General features: G+C 43.5%; 1 protein-coding gene across 2 annotated transcripts in view; it reads right to left on the bottom strand.

Moving 5' to 3' along the window:
* The window catches only part of CLIC5 (chloride intracellular channel 5), a 197,774-nt gene that overhangs the window by 149,239 nt on the left and 32,755 nt on the right, over positions 1-15,780 (bottom strand). The window contains exon 1 of one of the 2 annotated variants that reach the window (XM_077488950.1): positions 6,275-6,604. The exons of the other annotated variant lie outside the window; for it this stretch is intronic. Coding sequence (XP_077345076.1) covers positions 6,275-6,337 — 63 coding nt within the window. The 5' untranslated portion in view covers positions 6,338-6,604. Of the gene's footprint in view, positions 1-6,274; positions 6,605-15,780 lie in introns of those variants that run through there. 2 annotated transcript variants of the gene reach the window in all.

The following is a 15,780-nucleotide window of genomic DNA, read 5'->3' as shown; positions in this document are numbered from 1 at the left end:
ATTTCCAACTCAAATTTTTTTTTGGGTCAGCTCACTAAGTAAGGTCTAAGTTCTTCAGCTCCTATAGAGATGTTGTGCCTCCAGAAAAACAACTGTCCATGAGCAATATCTACTATTTATGACATACTTCTTCAACATGCCTTCTCTCCTATTCCATTGTACACTATATTGTCAAAAGTATTGGGACACCTGCCTTTACATGCAAATGAATATGCATCCCAGTCTTAGTCTGTAGGGTTCAATATTGAGTTGGCCCACCCTTTGCAGCTATAACAGCTTTAACTCTTCTGGGAAGGCTGCCCACAAGGTTTAGGAGTGTCTCTATGGGAATGTTTGACCATTCTTTCAGAGGCACATTTGTGAGGTCAGGCACTGATGTTGAACAGAAGGCCTGGCTCTCAGTCTCCGCTCTAATTCATCCTTAAAGCGGGATTCCACCCTAAAGTGGAACCTCCGCTGATCGGAACCCCCCCCCCCCCCTCCGGTGTCACAATTGACACCTTTCAAGGGGGAGGGGGGTGGAGATACCTGTCAAAGACAGGTATTTTCACCCACTTCCGGGCATAGACTCCCACGGGAGTCTACGCCATTTCCTGCCCTGCCGCGCTGTCTGCTGGGACACACACGGGTCCCAGTGACAGCGCGGACCATTCCCCTTGCGCGGCGCGGCTCGCGCATGCGCAGTAGGGAACCGGGAAGTGAAGCCGTTTCGCTTTACTTCCTGATTCCCTCACTTCGAACGGCGGCGGCAGCAGCCGAGGCCCGAGCGGTCGATCGGCCTCGGCTGCCGGCATCGCTGGACCCCGGGACAGGGGAGTTTCCATTTATTAAATGTCAGCAGCTGTAGTATTTATAGCTGCTGGCTTTTAATTTTTTTTTTTGGGGCGGAATCCCTCTTTAAGGTGTTCTATTGGGTTGAGGTCAGGACTCTGTGCAGGCCAGTCAAGTTCCTCCACCCCAAACTCGCTCATCCATGTCTTTATGGCCCTTGCTTTGTGCACTGATGACCAGTTATATTGGAACAGGAAGGGACTACCCCAAAACTGTTCCCACAAAGTTGGGAGCATGAAATTGTCCAAAATGTCTTGGCATGCTGATGCCTGAAGCGGTTGTATTGCCCGCTTGGTCATTTTTACCTACAGATACGTCTATAATAAGCCTTACCTGTAGGTAAAATTAATATCTGCTAAACCTGCACGGTTTAAGAGATATTCACCTTTCATGCACCCGTTAACTTCAGTGGTCCGGTGGCTCGCGTCGGAACTTGCCGGAACGGAGGACTCCCGTGTAGCCACTCATAGTGCCGGAGCCTGTAAACCCGGCAGAAAGTGTCTAGAGAACATGTCAGCCCCCTCAGCGGTGGCTAGGTGAGCTGCGGGAGCTTCGTTCTAAGGTATTTCATAATGTGCTAGTATGCAATGCATACTAGCACGTAATGCTATTGCCTTGCAGGTTTTTTTTTGCGGGGGTTTTGGTGGTTTACTAACGCTTTAAGAGTTCCCTTCACTGGAACTACATAAAGAGAACATGCATGGAGTGCAAATGGGACAGCCTCCTTGGACTTTTAAGGCAGAGGTCAACTAGAAGTAATTGTATTGGTAAAAGGCAACACTATGCCACTTTTATTAAATACAACACATGATAAACAGTGCCCACCAGTGCTGCCAATCTGTGCCCATCAGTGATGGCTGTCAGTGGCAATCAGAGCCACTTATCAGTGATGCCCATCAGTGCCGCATATCAGTGCAGCCTGATCAGTGCTGCCTTTTCAGTGCCCATCAGCGCTGTATATAGCCTCATCAGTGCCACCTATCAGTGGTGCATATCAGTGAAGCCTCATCAGTGCCGCCTATCAGTGCCACCTCATCAGTGAAGCCTATCAGTGCTGCATATTAGTGCAGCCTCATCAGTGCCTCCTCTTCAGAGCCCATCAGTGCCGCCATATCAATGCCTATCAGTGCCGCGTATCAGTGCAGCCTCATCAGCGCACATGTGAAGGAGAAAAATTACTTATTTACAAAATTTCATAATAGAAACTTAGAAAAACGTGTTTTTTTTCTCCAAATTTTCCATCTTTTTTCATTTGTTTAGCAAAAAATAAAAAACCCAGTGGTGATTGAATACCAGCAAAAGAAAACTCTATCTCTCTCAAAAAAATATTAAAATGTAGTTTGTGTACAGTGTTGCATGGCCTTGCAATTGTCATTCAAAGTGCGACAGCACTAAAAGCTGAAAATTTGCCTGGGCAGGAAGGGGGTGAAAGTGCCCAGTAGGCACGTAGATAACATATAGCTAAAAGCAAAACCTTTTTTAGTTTTGGGTAGAGTGCAGAGGGATTAGAACACCTGCCATGTTTTTATTGCTGTCTCCCCATTAGGGAGATTCACCCTCTCTATTTATCCTCTTTACTTGTATCACTGAAAGTGTAAGTAAAAGAAAATCCAAAATTTTGAGCTGTCCCCAGAAAAGTAATAGAGGGGAAATCTTCCAATGGGGACACTAGTTTTGGTGACCTGGGGGTCCCCAAAGGGATTTCCTTAATTGCCAGGGACTTCCTCTCACTTCCTCTTTGGCTATGGGATAGGAAGTGAAGAAAAATCTCTGCAATGAGACACAGACAGCGAAAACAAATCTGACAGGGGTTATAACCCTCCCTTACTCTATCCAAAATAAAAATAAAAATGTTTTGTCTATAGTTCTACTTTAGGGCAACAGGAGACAATGGCGATGCGAGGCGACACGACTCGCCTCGCCTCGCTCTCGCAAGTCGCCCCCGTTCTGTACAATGGAACCGTTCTGAGAGGAGCGACTCGAGTCGCTCCGACTCAGAAAAAAGGTTCCTGTACTACTTTTGGGCGACCTCGGGGCGACTTGCATTGACTTCTATACAGAAGTCATCTGCAAGTTGCCGCTGAGGTCGCGGCGAGGCAAGTCGGAGTCGCCTCGCCTCGCCTGCAGTGTGAACCGGCCCTAAGTGTGTTGGTACAATGCTGTGCCATCCATTCCGAATAGCATCCTAATGTACCATGCAGTGAACATGCATTGCTGAGCATTACACTACTAATGTATATTGCAGCGTGCTGCCAAAAATTGGACATTCGCTAAATGGTACAGGCCATAATGGACCATTCACACCTATGCATTTAAATGCATTTTTTGTAGCATACATAAACGCATGTGCACAGGTCTGCCTTTAATATTAGTGGTGCTAGCTTATACCGTATCTGTGCATTGACCAGAAACGTTCAAGTCTGTTTTTAATATGTCAACATTCATTAAAGCGTACATTCACACCTGCCTGATGCAAAAAAAGGATAACGCAGAGATTAGGTGTTCAGCCAGCTAAATAAATGTACACGCTGAAAATAGAATTTCCCTTTACAAACTACTCCAGTTACAAGGTGTAGAAAACCACGAGGGCCTAGTCACAGTTTAACACACGCTAAAAAGCCACAACGCATTGCAATGCACCAGTCTATTATGCATGCTATGATGCAATACACTTGGTGGTGTAAGCAAGTCATTTCTATGTCCTAGCTTGTCTTATTATATGGGCAGTACAGTGCCTTAGTGATTGGCACTCCAGCCTTGCAACACTGGAGTCCAAATCCCAACCAGGACACCATCTGCATGGAGTTTGTATGAGTTCACTGTGCAAGGACTGATATAAAAAATTTCCACTACGACTGTAAACCAAAGTTTCAGCACTGGAAGTGAGGACGCCCTGTCCCAATCCTGGGAGGTGTTCCTACCTTCACACCTATTTATTGCCAACATTCACCAAATACATTGTCCATTTTGGACATTACTACACTAGTGGAGGAATGCATTTTACTTCATTCTTATTCCTCAGCTTGCTGGGACCATAAAATGCATAGTGACCTCTATAAATGCGGTGAGGTCATTTTGCATTTTGCACATTCTGGTGGTGGTTTATCACAATTGCACAGCCCATTGAAGGCACAATAGGACTGCATATGTCACTTGGGTTTTGTGACCTCTTCTAGCAGTGGTCTCCAAACTCCGGCAAAGTGGCCGGATGTGGTGCTCTACATGCCTTTATCTGGCCCTTGAGGCACTATTACATACACTGACACCAACTTTCTCCTTCTGACACCAAGCATGGGGCATAATTCCTTCCACTGACAATGATGGTACACTATCCCTACCAATGACACCAATGATGGGTTCACTGACAACCAAGGAAGGGGCATTAATTCTCCTAACAACAATGAGACACTATACCTTCCAAAGACAACAACATTGGCGTACCATTTCTTCCATTGATAACAACAATGGGACACTATTTCTCCAATTACACCAATGATGGGACATTATTCCTCCCAATGACTCTAACGATTCTTCCCAATTATGCCAATGATGGAACACTATTCCTCCCTCCCTCCCTCCGACACCAAGGATGGGGCAGTATTCTTCCCAACTATCCCAACAATGGGGCACAATTTCTCCCAATGACATCAACGATGGGGTACAATTTTTCACAATTACGCCAACAATGGGACACTATCACTCCCTCTGACACTAAGTATGGGGCACTATTCCTCTAAATGACACCATCGATGGGGCACAATTCCTCCCAATGACTTCAACAATGGGGCACAATTCCTCCCAATGACACCAACCATGGGGCACAATTCTTCAGAATTACGCCAACGATGGGACACTATTCCTCCCTCTGATACCAAGGATGGGGCACTATTCTTCCCAATGACCCCAACCATGGGGCACAATTTCTCCCAATGACATCAAGATGGGGTACAATTCTTCCCAATTACAGCAACAATGGGGCACAATTCCTCCTAATGACACCAATGATGAGACATCGTTTCCTCAGTGACCCCAGGACATTTTCTACTCCCACTGGCCACAGTCGAGTCCCCTTAAACTCTAAAGGACAGTTTGCCAGATTTGTACTATATCTGGAAATGATCTCATGCCTTCGTGTTTTGAAATGTAAAGTATGTTTTCTGCAGATTTGGTTCTGCTCTCATACTTTCTGTTCTGCACTAGCAGTGATGTTGTTTTATGAATTACTGAATTATTTTTTGATTTTTTTATATGCAGTCTTCATATTTTATTTTGTAATTGCTGTTATAATAATGACCCTTTGGGTCTCTTGTGACTTATGTCTATTTTCAAATATAATAGTTTATAAACAAAAAAAAGTTAGTCTGGAGAGCCCTGTCTAGTGGTTGAGGTCAATGCATCTGGTGAGTGTTGACACTGAAGAGGTGTGAAGGTAGGAATACCTCCCAGGAGTGGGGACTGGAAAAGGAAGGTCTCACTTCTAGCGCTGCAACTTCAAAACATTTTCTGCATAATTTGTCAGCACTATATAAGCACCTATAAAATAATCAATAAACAAAAAAAAGTTAGTTTGAAGACCCCTGTCTATAGTGGTTGGGGTCAATGCATCTGGTGAGTGTTGACACTGAATAGGTGTGAAGGCAGGGATACCTCCCAGGAGTGGGAACTGGAAAAGGAAGGTCTCAGCACTGCAACTTCATAATTTGCTGCATAAATTGTCAGCGCTATATAATCACCTGTAGAAAAAGTTTATACACAAAAAAAAAAGTTAGTGTGGAGACCAATGTCTATAGTGGTTGGGGTCAATGCATCTGGTGAGTGTTGACACTGAATAGGTGTGATGGCAGGAATACCTCCCAGGAGTGGGGATCGGAAAAGAAAGGTCTCACTTCTAGAACTGCAACTTCATAACATTTAACATTATATAATCACCTGTAAAATAGTTTATACACAAAAAAGAAAAAGAAAAATGTTAGCGTGGAGACCCCTATCTATAGTGGTTGAGATCAATGCATCCGGAGAGTGCTGGCACTGAATAGGTGTGAAGGCAGGAATCCCTCCCAGGAATGGGATTGGAAAAGGAAGGTCTCACTTATAGCGCTGCAACTCGCTGCGTAAATTGTCAGCACAATATAAGCACCTATAATAAAACTCATCCTGCATAATATTGTAATGACATGCCCAGAGGGAACCGGAGCGACGAACGACCTGGCGTACCTCATTTTCATGACACTTTAGAAATTGCCAGAAGCTCTTCTGTTTACCTTGTAATTAAATGCTAATTAGTCTGGACAGAGACAGCACTTACAAAACAAGTACGCACAGCAACAAAGGAGACTGTTCAAAAACACAGCAAAGTGCTTAGTCGTCAAATATCATTTGACAGAAATTCTTGTCCCTGTTCCCCAGGCTACCTCTATTCACCGCCAGCCAACCCGCAACTTACCTTTACGAAAAGTTCGATTTCGGGGTCCTTCTCGTCTCCATTACAGGGAACAGAGTCTGTCATTTTTGTTTGAGTAAACAACTTTTTTTTTTTTTGTTTTCTTTTTTTGTAGTTTTAAAAGAACAGTGCTGGCTCTAGGTGGACTAATCCTTTAAGTAGATGAGTTAGGGGAAGTTCCTTGAAGTCAGTGCAGCATCCCACAGATGAGCTGTCCGGTAGTGTAGGTTGCAGTAATGCAGCGTATTCCTGTATAGAAAAGCTACATGTCTCACGCTGGGCTGGTGACTGTATCCTCATGTGTCAGTGATCTGCTCTCAGTGACACACCAAAATAGCCCAGAGCTAAAGAAGAGGGGAGGGGCTCAGTGCAAGGGGATGGTCAGGCTGCACCTATGGCATGTCTGGGTGACAGCAGGGCACACCCTCCACCCAGTGTGGATGACAGAAGTGACAGCTCTGTGCTGTGTACATAGGAAGTGCTGCAGTCCTGGCTGTACTCCTCAGTATCACCAGACACCTTCATAGTCATACCCTGCACCATCACTAAGCCACAGCAACAGATCACTAATACATACATACATACATAGATTTACCAAAATAATGCAACTGTTAACCCCTTCATGATGAAATCAATCAATCAAATACAAATGATACCCTCTAGGGCTCATTTATACCACAGTTCCTGTACATGCATTACATGCATTGGCAATGCAATTGTTTTCATAGTCCAGTTTGGGATTTCACTTTGTATGATTGTTAGAGTATATTCTTATATAATATTGGTTAACTTTGTCAGCTGCAGATTCTTTATACATTTGGTTCACAAACAAATAGGTGAGTGCAAAGAGTTTGGTGAATAGATAGAAATTCATTTGCATCACTTTTTTTTGCATTATTTTCTTTTTTTCTTTTTTTTTTAATGAGTTGCATATACATGTATTTGCAGTGTGTTCACATGCATTACGGTACATTTGCGTGTGTTATTTAAATACACATGAAAGCACCACAAGGGTGTGAACATATGCGTTCCTACTGCGTTTTATAACACGTCCGACTGCCTCTGGTGTAAATGAGCCCTAAATGATAAAAAAAAAATCAAAAAAATAATTTCAAAAATGTTAACCCCGTAATAATGACATAAATCAAAAAAAATTTTAATGATCAAATAAATCAATAAAATGTAGCTGTTAACCCCAAATGATGAAATACAGTAAGATATAAAACTTAGATGTTAACCCTTTAATTATCAAATACATAAATCAATAACATGTAGCTATTAACCCATTAATGATGATGAGTAAGTAATAAATAAAATGTAGATGTTAACCCCTTAATGATCAAATAAATTTTAATTAAATAAATAACATGCAGATGTTAACCCCTTAATGATCAAATAAATCAATAAAATATAGATGTTAACTCCTTAATGATCAAATAAATCAATAAAATATAGATGTTAAAGTAATACATAAAATGTAGACATTAACCCCTTAATGATCACATAAATCATTAAAATGCAGATGTTAACCCCTTAATGATCAAATACATCAAGAAATTGTAGCTGTTAACCCTTAATTATAAAATCAAGTAATACATAAAATGTATATGTTAACCTCTTCATGATCACATAAATTAATAAAATGCAGATGTTAACCCCTTACTGATCAAATACATTGATATACATCTAAATACTGTAGATGTTAACCCACAATGATGAAATAAAGTAATACATAAAGTGTAGATGTTAGCCCCTTCATGAGCTAATAAATTAATAAAATGTAGATGTTAACCCCTTAACAGTCTCATAAATTAATAAAATGTATATGTTAACCCCTTAATGATCAAATACTCAAGAAATTGTAGCTGTTAAACTTTAATGATAAAATCAAGTAATACGTAAAATTCATATGTTAACATATCAAACATAAAAAAAATCAATAAAATGTAGCTGTTACCAGCTTTGTGATGAAATAAAGTAATACATAAAGTGCAGATGGCAACCCCTTTTTAATGAATCAAATAAAATGTAGATTTTAACCCCTAATGATGAAAAAAAGTAATACATAACATGTTAACCCCTTAATGACCAAACAAGTAAATCAATAAAATGTAGCTGTTAACACCTTAATGGTGACACAAAGTAAAAAAATAAAATGTAGATGTTAACCCCTTTTTGATGATGTCAATAAAATGCAGCTGTTAATCCCTTATAATGCAATAAATCAATGCATAGAACTGTAAACCCCTAATGATAAAATAAATCAATCAATAAAATTTAGATGTTCCCCCTTTCTAATGAAATATATAAAATATAACTGTTAACCCCTAATGATGAAATAAACCAATCAATAAAATATAAATGGTATCCCCTAGGGGTTGTTTACACCATGATCCCTGCTCTCAATGTATGGTTCCTCTATGTGCATTTACATGCATTACATTGAATAACTTAATACCCATCTTCCTGCTCCCGTTTGCCTCCAAGCTCATCGAACGCTTTGTCCATAACCAAATTAGTCCCTACCTCATGGACAACAACGTTCTTGACCCCCTACAGTCTGGCTTCCGCCCACAACATTCTACTGAAACTGCTCTACTAAAACTTACCAATGACCTACTAACTGCTAAAACCAACGGCCACTACTCCATACTCATACTTTTAGACCTCTCTGCTGCCTTTGACACAGTTGACCACCTGCTCCTCCTCAGCAAATTACACTCCCTTGGCCTCCGTGATTCTGCTTTATCCTGGATCTCCTCCTACCTATCTCAGCGTACTTTCAGTGTCACTTACAACTCTATCACCTCCGGTACCCTTCCTATTTCTGTTGGGGTACCCCAAGGTTCCGTCCTTGGGCCCCTCCTATTCTCGCTCTATACCTCTTCCCTGGGCCAGTTGATAACCTCCCATGGTTTCCAATACCACTTCTATGCTGAAGATGCCCAGATCTATCTCTCCACTCTTCAACTCACCCCCTTGATCTCCTCACAGATCTCCAACTTACTGAATGACATATCAGTATGGATGTCACACCACTTCCTCAAACTCAATCTTTTTAAAACTGAGTTTTTTTATATTTCCTCCTTCACGATTCCCCCTCCCCCTGTGAATTCACCATTAATATCAACAGCACAACCATTGGTCCCTCCACACATGCCAGGGTCCTGGGTGTAATCCTCGACTCTGACCTCTCCTTCAGCCCCCACATCCAATCACTGCCTAAATCCTGCCGTCTTTACCTCCGCAATATCTCCAGAATTCGACCCTTCCTGACTAATGACACCACAAAGCAACTTATTCACTCCTTGATTGTTTCCCGCCTTGACTACTGCAACTCTCTACTTAAAGTGGAAGTAAACTCCCCTATCGTTTTCAGCCAAGGAAGCTGCCATCTTTGCCTCTGTTTAATCTTCAACTGCTATGGTGCTGCACATGTGATTCGTTATGACACTAGCCATTGGATGGTTTGACAGTTTGGCTGAGAACACAGCCAATGTGCAGTTAGCTTTCCCGGCATGCCTTTTTTTTTAACTGTTTAAATCAATGGGTTTACTTCCACTTTAATGGCCTACCCTTAAGCAGGCTATCCCCCTTCAGTCTATTATGAATGCTGCTGCTAGACTAATACACCTCACTAATCGATCCGTGACTGCTGCCCCTCTCTGCCAATCCCTTCACTGGCTTCCCCTACCCCACCGTGTAAAATTCAAAATGCTAACCATAACATACAAATCCATCCACAACATCGCCCCCATCTACATCACCAACCTCATCTGGAGATATCGCCCAAATCGTCCCCTCCGCTCCTCCCAAGACCTCCTGCATTCTAGCTCCCTTGTTACCTCTTCTCATGCTTGCCTTCAAGGCTTCTCCAGAGCCTCTCCCATCCTCTGGAACTCCCTGCCCCAGTCTGTCCGATCAGCCCCTACCCTGTCCACCTTTAGGAGATCCCTGAAAACTCATTTATTCACGTAAGCCTATCCCACACCCACCTAACAACTGTCCCCGAGCCACCCCCATCAAATCATTCTCTGCAGCTATTACCTTTTGTACCACCACTCCCTCCCTTTAGAATGTAAGCTCTACGAGCAGGGCCCTCCCGTACCTTTTGTATTGAACTGTACTGTAATTGTGTTGTCCCCCCCATACATTGTAAAGCGCTGCGTAAACTGTTGGCGCTATATAAATCGTGTATAATAATAATTACATTTTTTAGGCATTATTTATGATTTTTTTTTTTGTTTTACAGAGTTGCATTTGCATGCATATGCAGCGTGTCCTTATATATTCAAGTACAACGCCTTTTTCATTTAGACTAGACTAAGAGAGGGTTATAACCTCTGTCACATTTTGTTTTCCCATCTGTTTCCCATAAGGGAGATTTCCCTTTACTGCCTGTCCCATAGCCAAGACAGGAAGTTGTCACTAGAACTAGTGTCCCCATTGGAAGATTTCCTCTCTATTCCTGTTCTGGTGACAACCCAAAATTTGGGATTTATTTTCTATTTAGATGATAATGGTAAACTGAACCCCCTAACAGGGGGCACAGACAGCAATATAAACCTGACAAGGGTTCTAATCCCTAAAACTAAAATAAAAGTTTTTCCTTTTAGTTATACTTTAAGGATGAAATAAATGAGATGCAACTGTTAACCCCCTAATGCCTTAAGGTAAAACAAACCTTACTCCTAAACCCAATTTTGCACCTGAGGCATGTGTTAGTAAAACTTTACATGTAGGTGTGGCCACAGCCTGGAGCATCCAATCAGGGAGAGACCCACAGTATATTGTATATACTGGTAGGTTAATGGTAATGAATAATGGCAGTTTTGTAGACACTGATATAAGCAACCCACATAGTGTTACCAGGCTTGGGCCTGTATTACCAGGTGGTGGCTTTTGCTGGATGGGTGGTGGTTTGCAGTAAACTGGAATGGGGTTAAAATGCTGCTGTGGAGAGGCCCATGCTACTAGACTGGACACCGGGATGTTTCTTTTAGGCAGACATAGTCCCTGAGCTGACCCTACTCACCAGGAATCTCTCCCTGTTCTATGAGTTTTCCCTAACCTGCGGGGTCTCTGCACCTGCCCTACCACTGGCAAATGACGTGGGTCACCCTATTTAATAGTGTCCCACACCAAGATGGCCACCTGTGAGACTAATGGAGTCCATAAGGGGACAATTCTCCTAACAGACTCCATTCTGTCTGTAATAGTAGCACAATGCCACCTACAGGACGGAGGAGAAACCTGCACCTGCCTACATAACGTGTTTCCCCGAAAATAAGAACGGGTCTTATAATAATTTCTGCTATAACAAACACACTAGGACTTATCTATGTCTCCCCCTGTCAGCTCAGGAGTCATCATTATGACATATTTTATCCCAAAAATAAACAAAAATGTGTAATCTGTTTTGCAAAAATATTATATAATGAAGTCTCCTTTTGTAACTTTGTTGTCAAAAATACCTTATTTACAGCACCGCTGGGCGCTCAAGTGATCCGCCAGAACTCTTATTCCCCACTCCTGAGGGAAGGGCCGAGATGCCTGGTGATGTCAGCCACGATCCGAAGAACTGCAGGGGGGAGGGCCGAGATGCCTGTTGACATCAGCTCCACTCTGAGCACTGCTGAGGGTAGGGTTGAGATGCCTGTTGACATCAGCTCCGCTCCGGACACTGCAGAGGGAAGGGCCAAGATGCCTGCTGATGTCAGCCCCACTCCGAGTACTGCCAAGGGAAGGGCTGAGATGCAGTGGCGGCCAATCCATTAGGGGTGCACAGGAGTTGCCCCCCTATCCAGCGTCTGGCCTCTAATCTACATGCAGGGCATGGATTCCAATGGGGGGGTGTTTCTTTTTTTGAAGCACGTGATTAGAGCCAGAGGCTCCAATAGGCTTCAAAAAAGGTAGGCTCGGGGTGCAGAGCCAGTTGTGTGACAATAGCGAATTAATATTCGATACTGTCACACTGATCCTCCTCCCAGCCATTAGGAAGTTAGTCCTGAGACCTGTCATCCGATTGGCTGAACACCTAGGAGGAGGAGGGAGGAGACGCACGGTGGAAGCCACCTGGATGCAAAGGAGGAGGAGATGCAATTAAAGCCGCCGCTCGTTGCCTGTCGCCCGTAGGACCGCTGCCTGCCCATGACCTAGATGGGGTAACTGCGGGGGTGGTTGTTTAATTTAAATATACCAGTAGCCACTGCCGAGATGCCTGCTGACGTCAGCCCCACTCCAAGCACTGCCGAGGGAAGGGCCGAGATGCCTGCTGATGTCAGCCTCGCTCTGAGCACTGCCGAGGGAAGGGCCGAGATGCCTGCTGATGTCAGCCCCACTCTGAGCACTGCCAAGGGAAGGGCCGAGATGCCTGCTGATGTCAGCCCCGCTCTGAGCACTGCCGAGGGAAGGGCCGAGATGCCTGCTGATGTCAGCCCCGCTCTGAGCACTGCCAAGGGAAGGGCCAAGATGCCTGCTGATGCCAGCCCTGCTCTGAGCACTGCTGAGGGAAGGGCCGAGATGCCTGCTGATGTCAGCCCCGCTCTGAGCACTGCTGAGGGAAGGGCCAAAATGCCTGCTGACATCAGCCTCTTATTGTATTATATTATATATGTATATTATATGTCTTATTTTCAGGGCAGGGCTTATTTTTGGGGAAACATGATACTGTGCATATCATCACAACTAAAGTAGAATAGAAAAGCCCTCTTTATTTCACATATTTTCTCAGGGTGTTTTTTTTTTCGGGAATAAAAAACATAAAATAACATTATGCTGTAAAGTATGCTGCCAAAGGATGCCGGTTAGTTTATTTATACAAAACAGATAAAACGTCATCAGCAGATGAGGCTACACACTCCAAAATGGGAACTTTTCTCCAGTCACGAAGGTGTAAATAGCGATGGTGGTGATGGAGTGGTCATGGAGTTCACAGCTATATTAGGAAAGGAGGAGAAGTGTGCTTGTATGTGTAACTGACCGCAAAACAAACAATGGAGGAAAACTAGTCTGTGGTTTATTTAGAGAGAAAAGTTCATCTTTCAGCTTTCATAACAGAAAGGGCCCAGCTAATGAAGGCTTGAGGAGGTATTTAAGGCCGAACTCTAGACACACAGCTACATACACAGATGTGTAAGTCTCTGGATGGGGAAGGGGGTTGGTTTTTACAATTAATTTATTTTCTCTTTCTAAAAGAAATACAGCTGGGAATTTAAGAGATGCATGGCCCAGGGATGGTGTTGAGGCGGGGGGGGGGGGGGGGGGGGGTAGTGTTGGGGTGTCAGAGGTAGCATGCACACAGGGTCTTGTGAACAGAATATTAAAGTGGACCTTCACGTTATGCCCCGTACACATGATCGGAATTTCCGCCAGCAAAAGTCAGATATGAGCTTTTGGTCGGAAGTTCCGACCGTGTGTATGCTCCATTGGACTTTTGCTGGCGGAATTTCCGCTAGCAAAAGATTGAGAGCAGGTTCTGTATTTTTCCGACGGAAAAAGTTCCGATTGGAAATTCTGATCGTCTGTAGCAATTCCGACACGAAAACACTCAGAAACAACTCAATGCATGCTCGGAAGCATTGAACTTAATTTTCTCTGTTGCACACCACCATGTTCTTGACGGTCGAAAGTTCCGAGAACTTTTGTGTGACCGTGTATATGCAAGCCAAGCTTGAGTAGAATTCCGTCCGAAAACCTATCCAAGATTATTCCAACGGAAATTCCGCTCGTGTGTACAGGGCATAAGACTGCAAGTACCGCTAATCCCCCCCCCCTCCCGCAGCATACTTGGCTGTTTTTTCTTTTGGGAGTGGGTACCCACAATTTTCTTCTAGACCAGAAGTACGCCAGCTTTAACGGCTAACCCATCCCCACCCACCCGTAACCTTCTGGGACATATCACATGGCACAGGAGCCTGAAGACCCAATCTGACAGTTCAGTACAATCTCATGCATGCACAGTGGGAAACCAGCATCGCATACTAGCACATTATGCGAGACTTACCTTAAAATGAAGCCCTCCAGCGGCGCGTTGTCCCAGCTGACAGGGCTTCCGTCTTTACCTGATCTTCCTTACAGGTTTGCGGTTTCCGGCTACATGGTATGCCCATCCTTCAAAGGGCATGCTCTTAGTTGATCCAAGTACACACCATAGAGGGATATGTTGTTCATTTGTTATATCTGAGGTTTACAACCACTTTAAAGGGGACAAAGGATTCAGCTTTGAAATATGTATACAAATGAGTTAGCTATGCAATTTTCTCACTAAGTTAAGTTATAGCTGCTACAAAACTTGCCCTGGGTATATAAGCTTCAATGACTTCTGGTCACAAAGTCACAAAGGAGTTAAGTAAACATTCTTAAAAGAAAGAGCTACCTGCAAAAAAGCAAGTGACTACCTATCCCTCCTCCCGACCCCACAAAACATCATCCTGATGTAGAGAAATCCTCAGCTCAAGTTTCTTATGAAACTGACACTTTAGGAAGTGTCAATCTCCTGTGTTTCATGTTGCACTCAGTGGTTCCTCACCGCGGCCCCCCCATTATTAAGGATTAGTGTTGGGCGAACAGTTTGGCCCCATGTTGACAAGGGCCTCTTCCCCACAACCCTGGGCTGTGGTTGAGGGAGGTCTGCAGGTGGTGGGCTTATCTGAATTTGGAAGCCCCTTTTAGCAAGCAGAGTACCCCCCCCCCCCCCCATGTTGAAGGCATGTGGCCTGTTCGCTTTTCTTTATTTTGTTAAATAGTCAGGTGCTGGAAATTGCAACCGCTAGTCAATTCAAATGTGATTTGACTTTTTTTTTCTTAAAAATTTTTATTTTTGCTGCAGCAGGTTCTATACACACCACAGATGCGCCTATTTACAGGAAGACTGAGGGGACCCCCCAGGCACTATATTTAAAGGAATTTTATATTTTTATTGTTTCACTTTAAACATAATTAAACCATTGCTCCTTTAAAAACTATTGTTTTTTAACAAAATTTTCCATTGATAAATTGACCCCCATACCCTTTTTAAGACCAACAACTTTCATATAAGCTTTTAAAATGGGGACTTTTGATTTTTCAAGTTTGGCTCCCATAGACTTCAATGGTGTTCGCAGTTCCAAACTTTTCCCCTGTTTGGGAACTCTGCTGCAAATGGAAGAGGGGGTGTTCGGCCCATCTGTATAAGGATACTCTCCTCATGAGCAGAATTGATAAAGTGATATTAAACTCTCACTTTCAGCAGCTGATTTAATCACTTAGACCCCTTTCACACTGGGGCGTTTTTCAGGCGCATTTGGGCTAAAAATAGTGCCTGAAAAACACCTCCACTGCAGTGACCAAGACGGGGTAGAGTTGGAAAGAGATGTGAGATAAAACAGACGGGGGAGCGGACAAACGATTTCAGTGGACTAAAACGGTAAAAGCTGAAGGCGTTGCAAGGAATAAGGAGAAAGAAAAAAAATCAAAAAGGAAGGGGAGGGTGGTGGACAGGGGAGAAAACCTTGGGTGGTGGGTCAGAT

This window comes from Lithobates pipiens, unplaced genomic scaffold (assembly GCF_037356315.1).
Source record: "Lithobates pipiens isolate NorthernLeopardFrog02 unplaced genomic scaffold, aLitPip1_a1.2 Scaffold_18, whole genome shotgun sequence".
In the NCBI taxonomy this organism is placed as follows: Eukaryota; Metazoa; Chordata; class Amphibia; order Anura; family Ranidae; genus Lithobates; species Lithobates pipiens.
The sequence above is the reverse complement of the archived record's forward strand: the minus strand, read 5'-3'. Positions and strand labels throughout refer to the sequence as shown.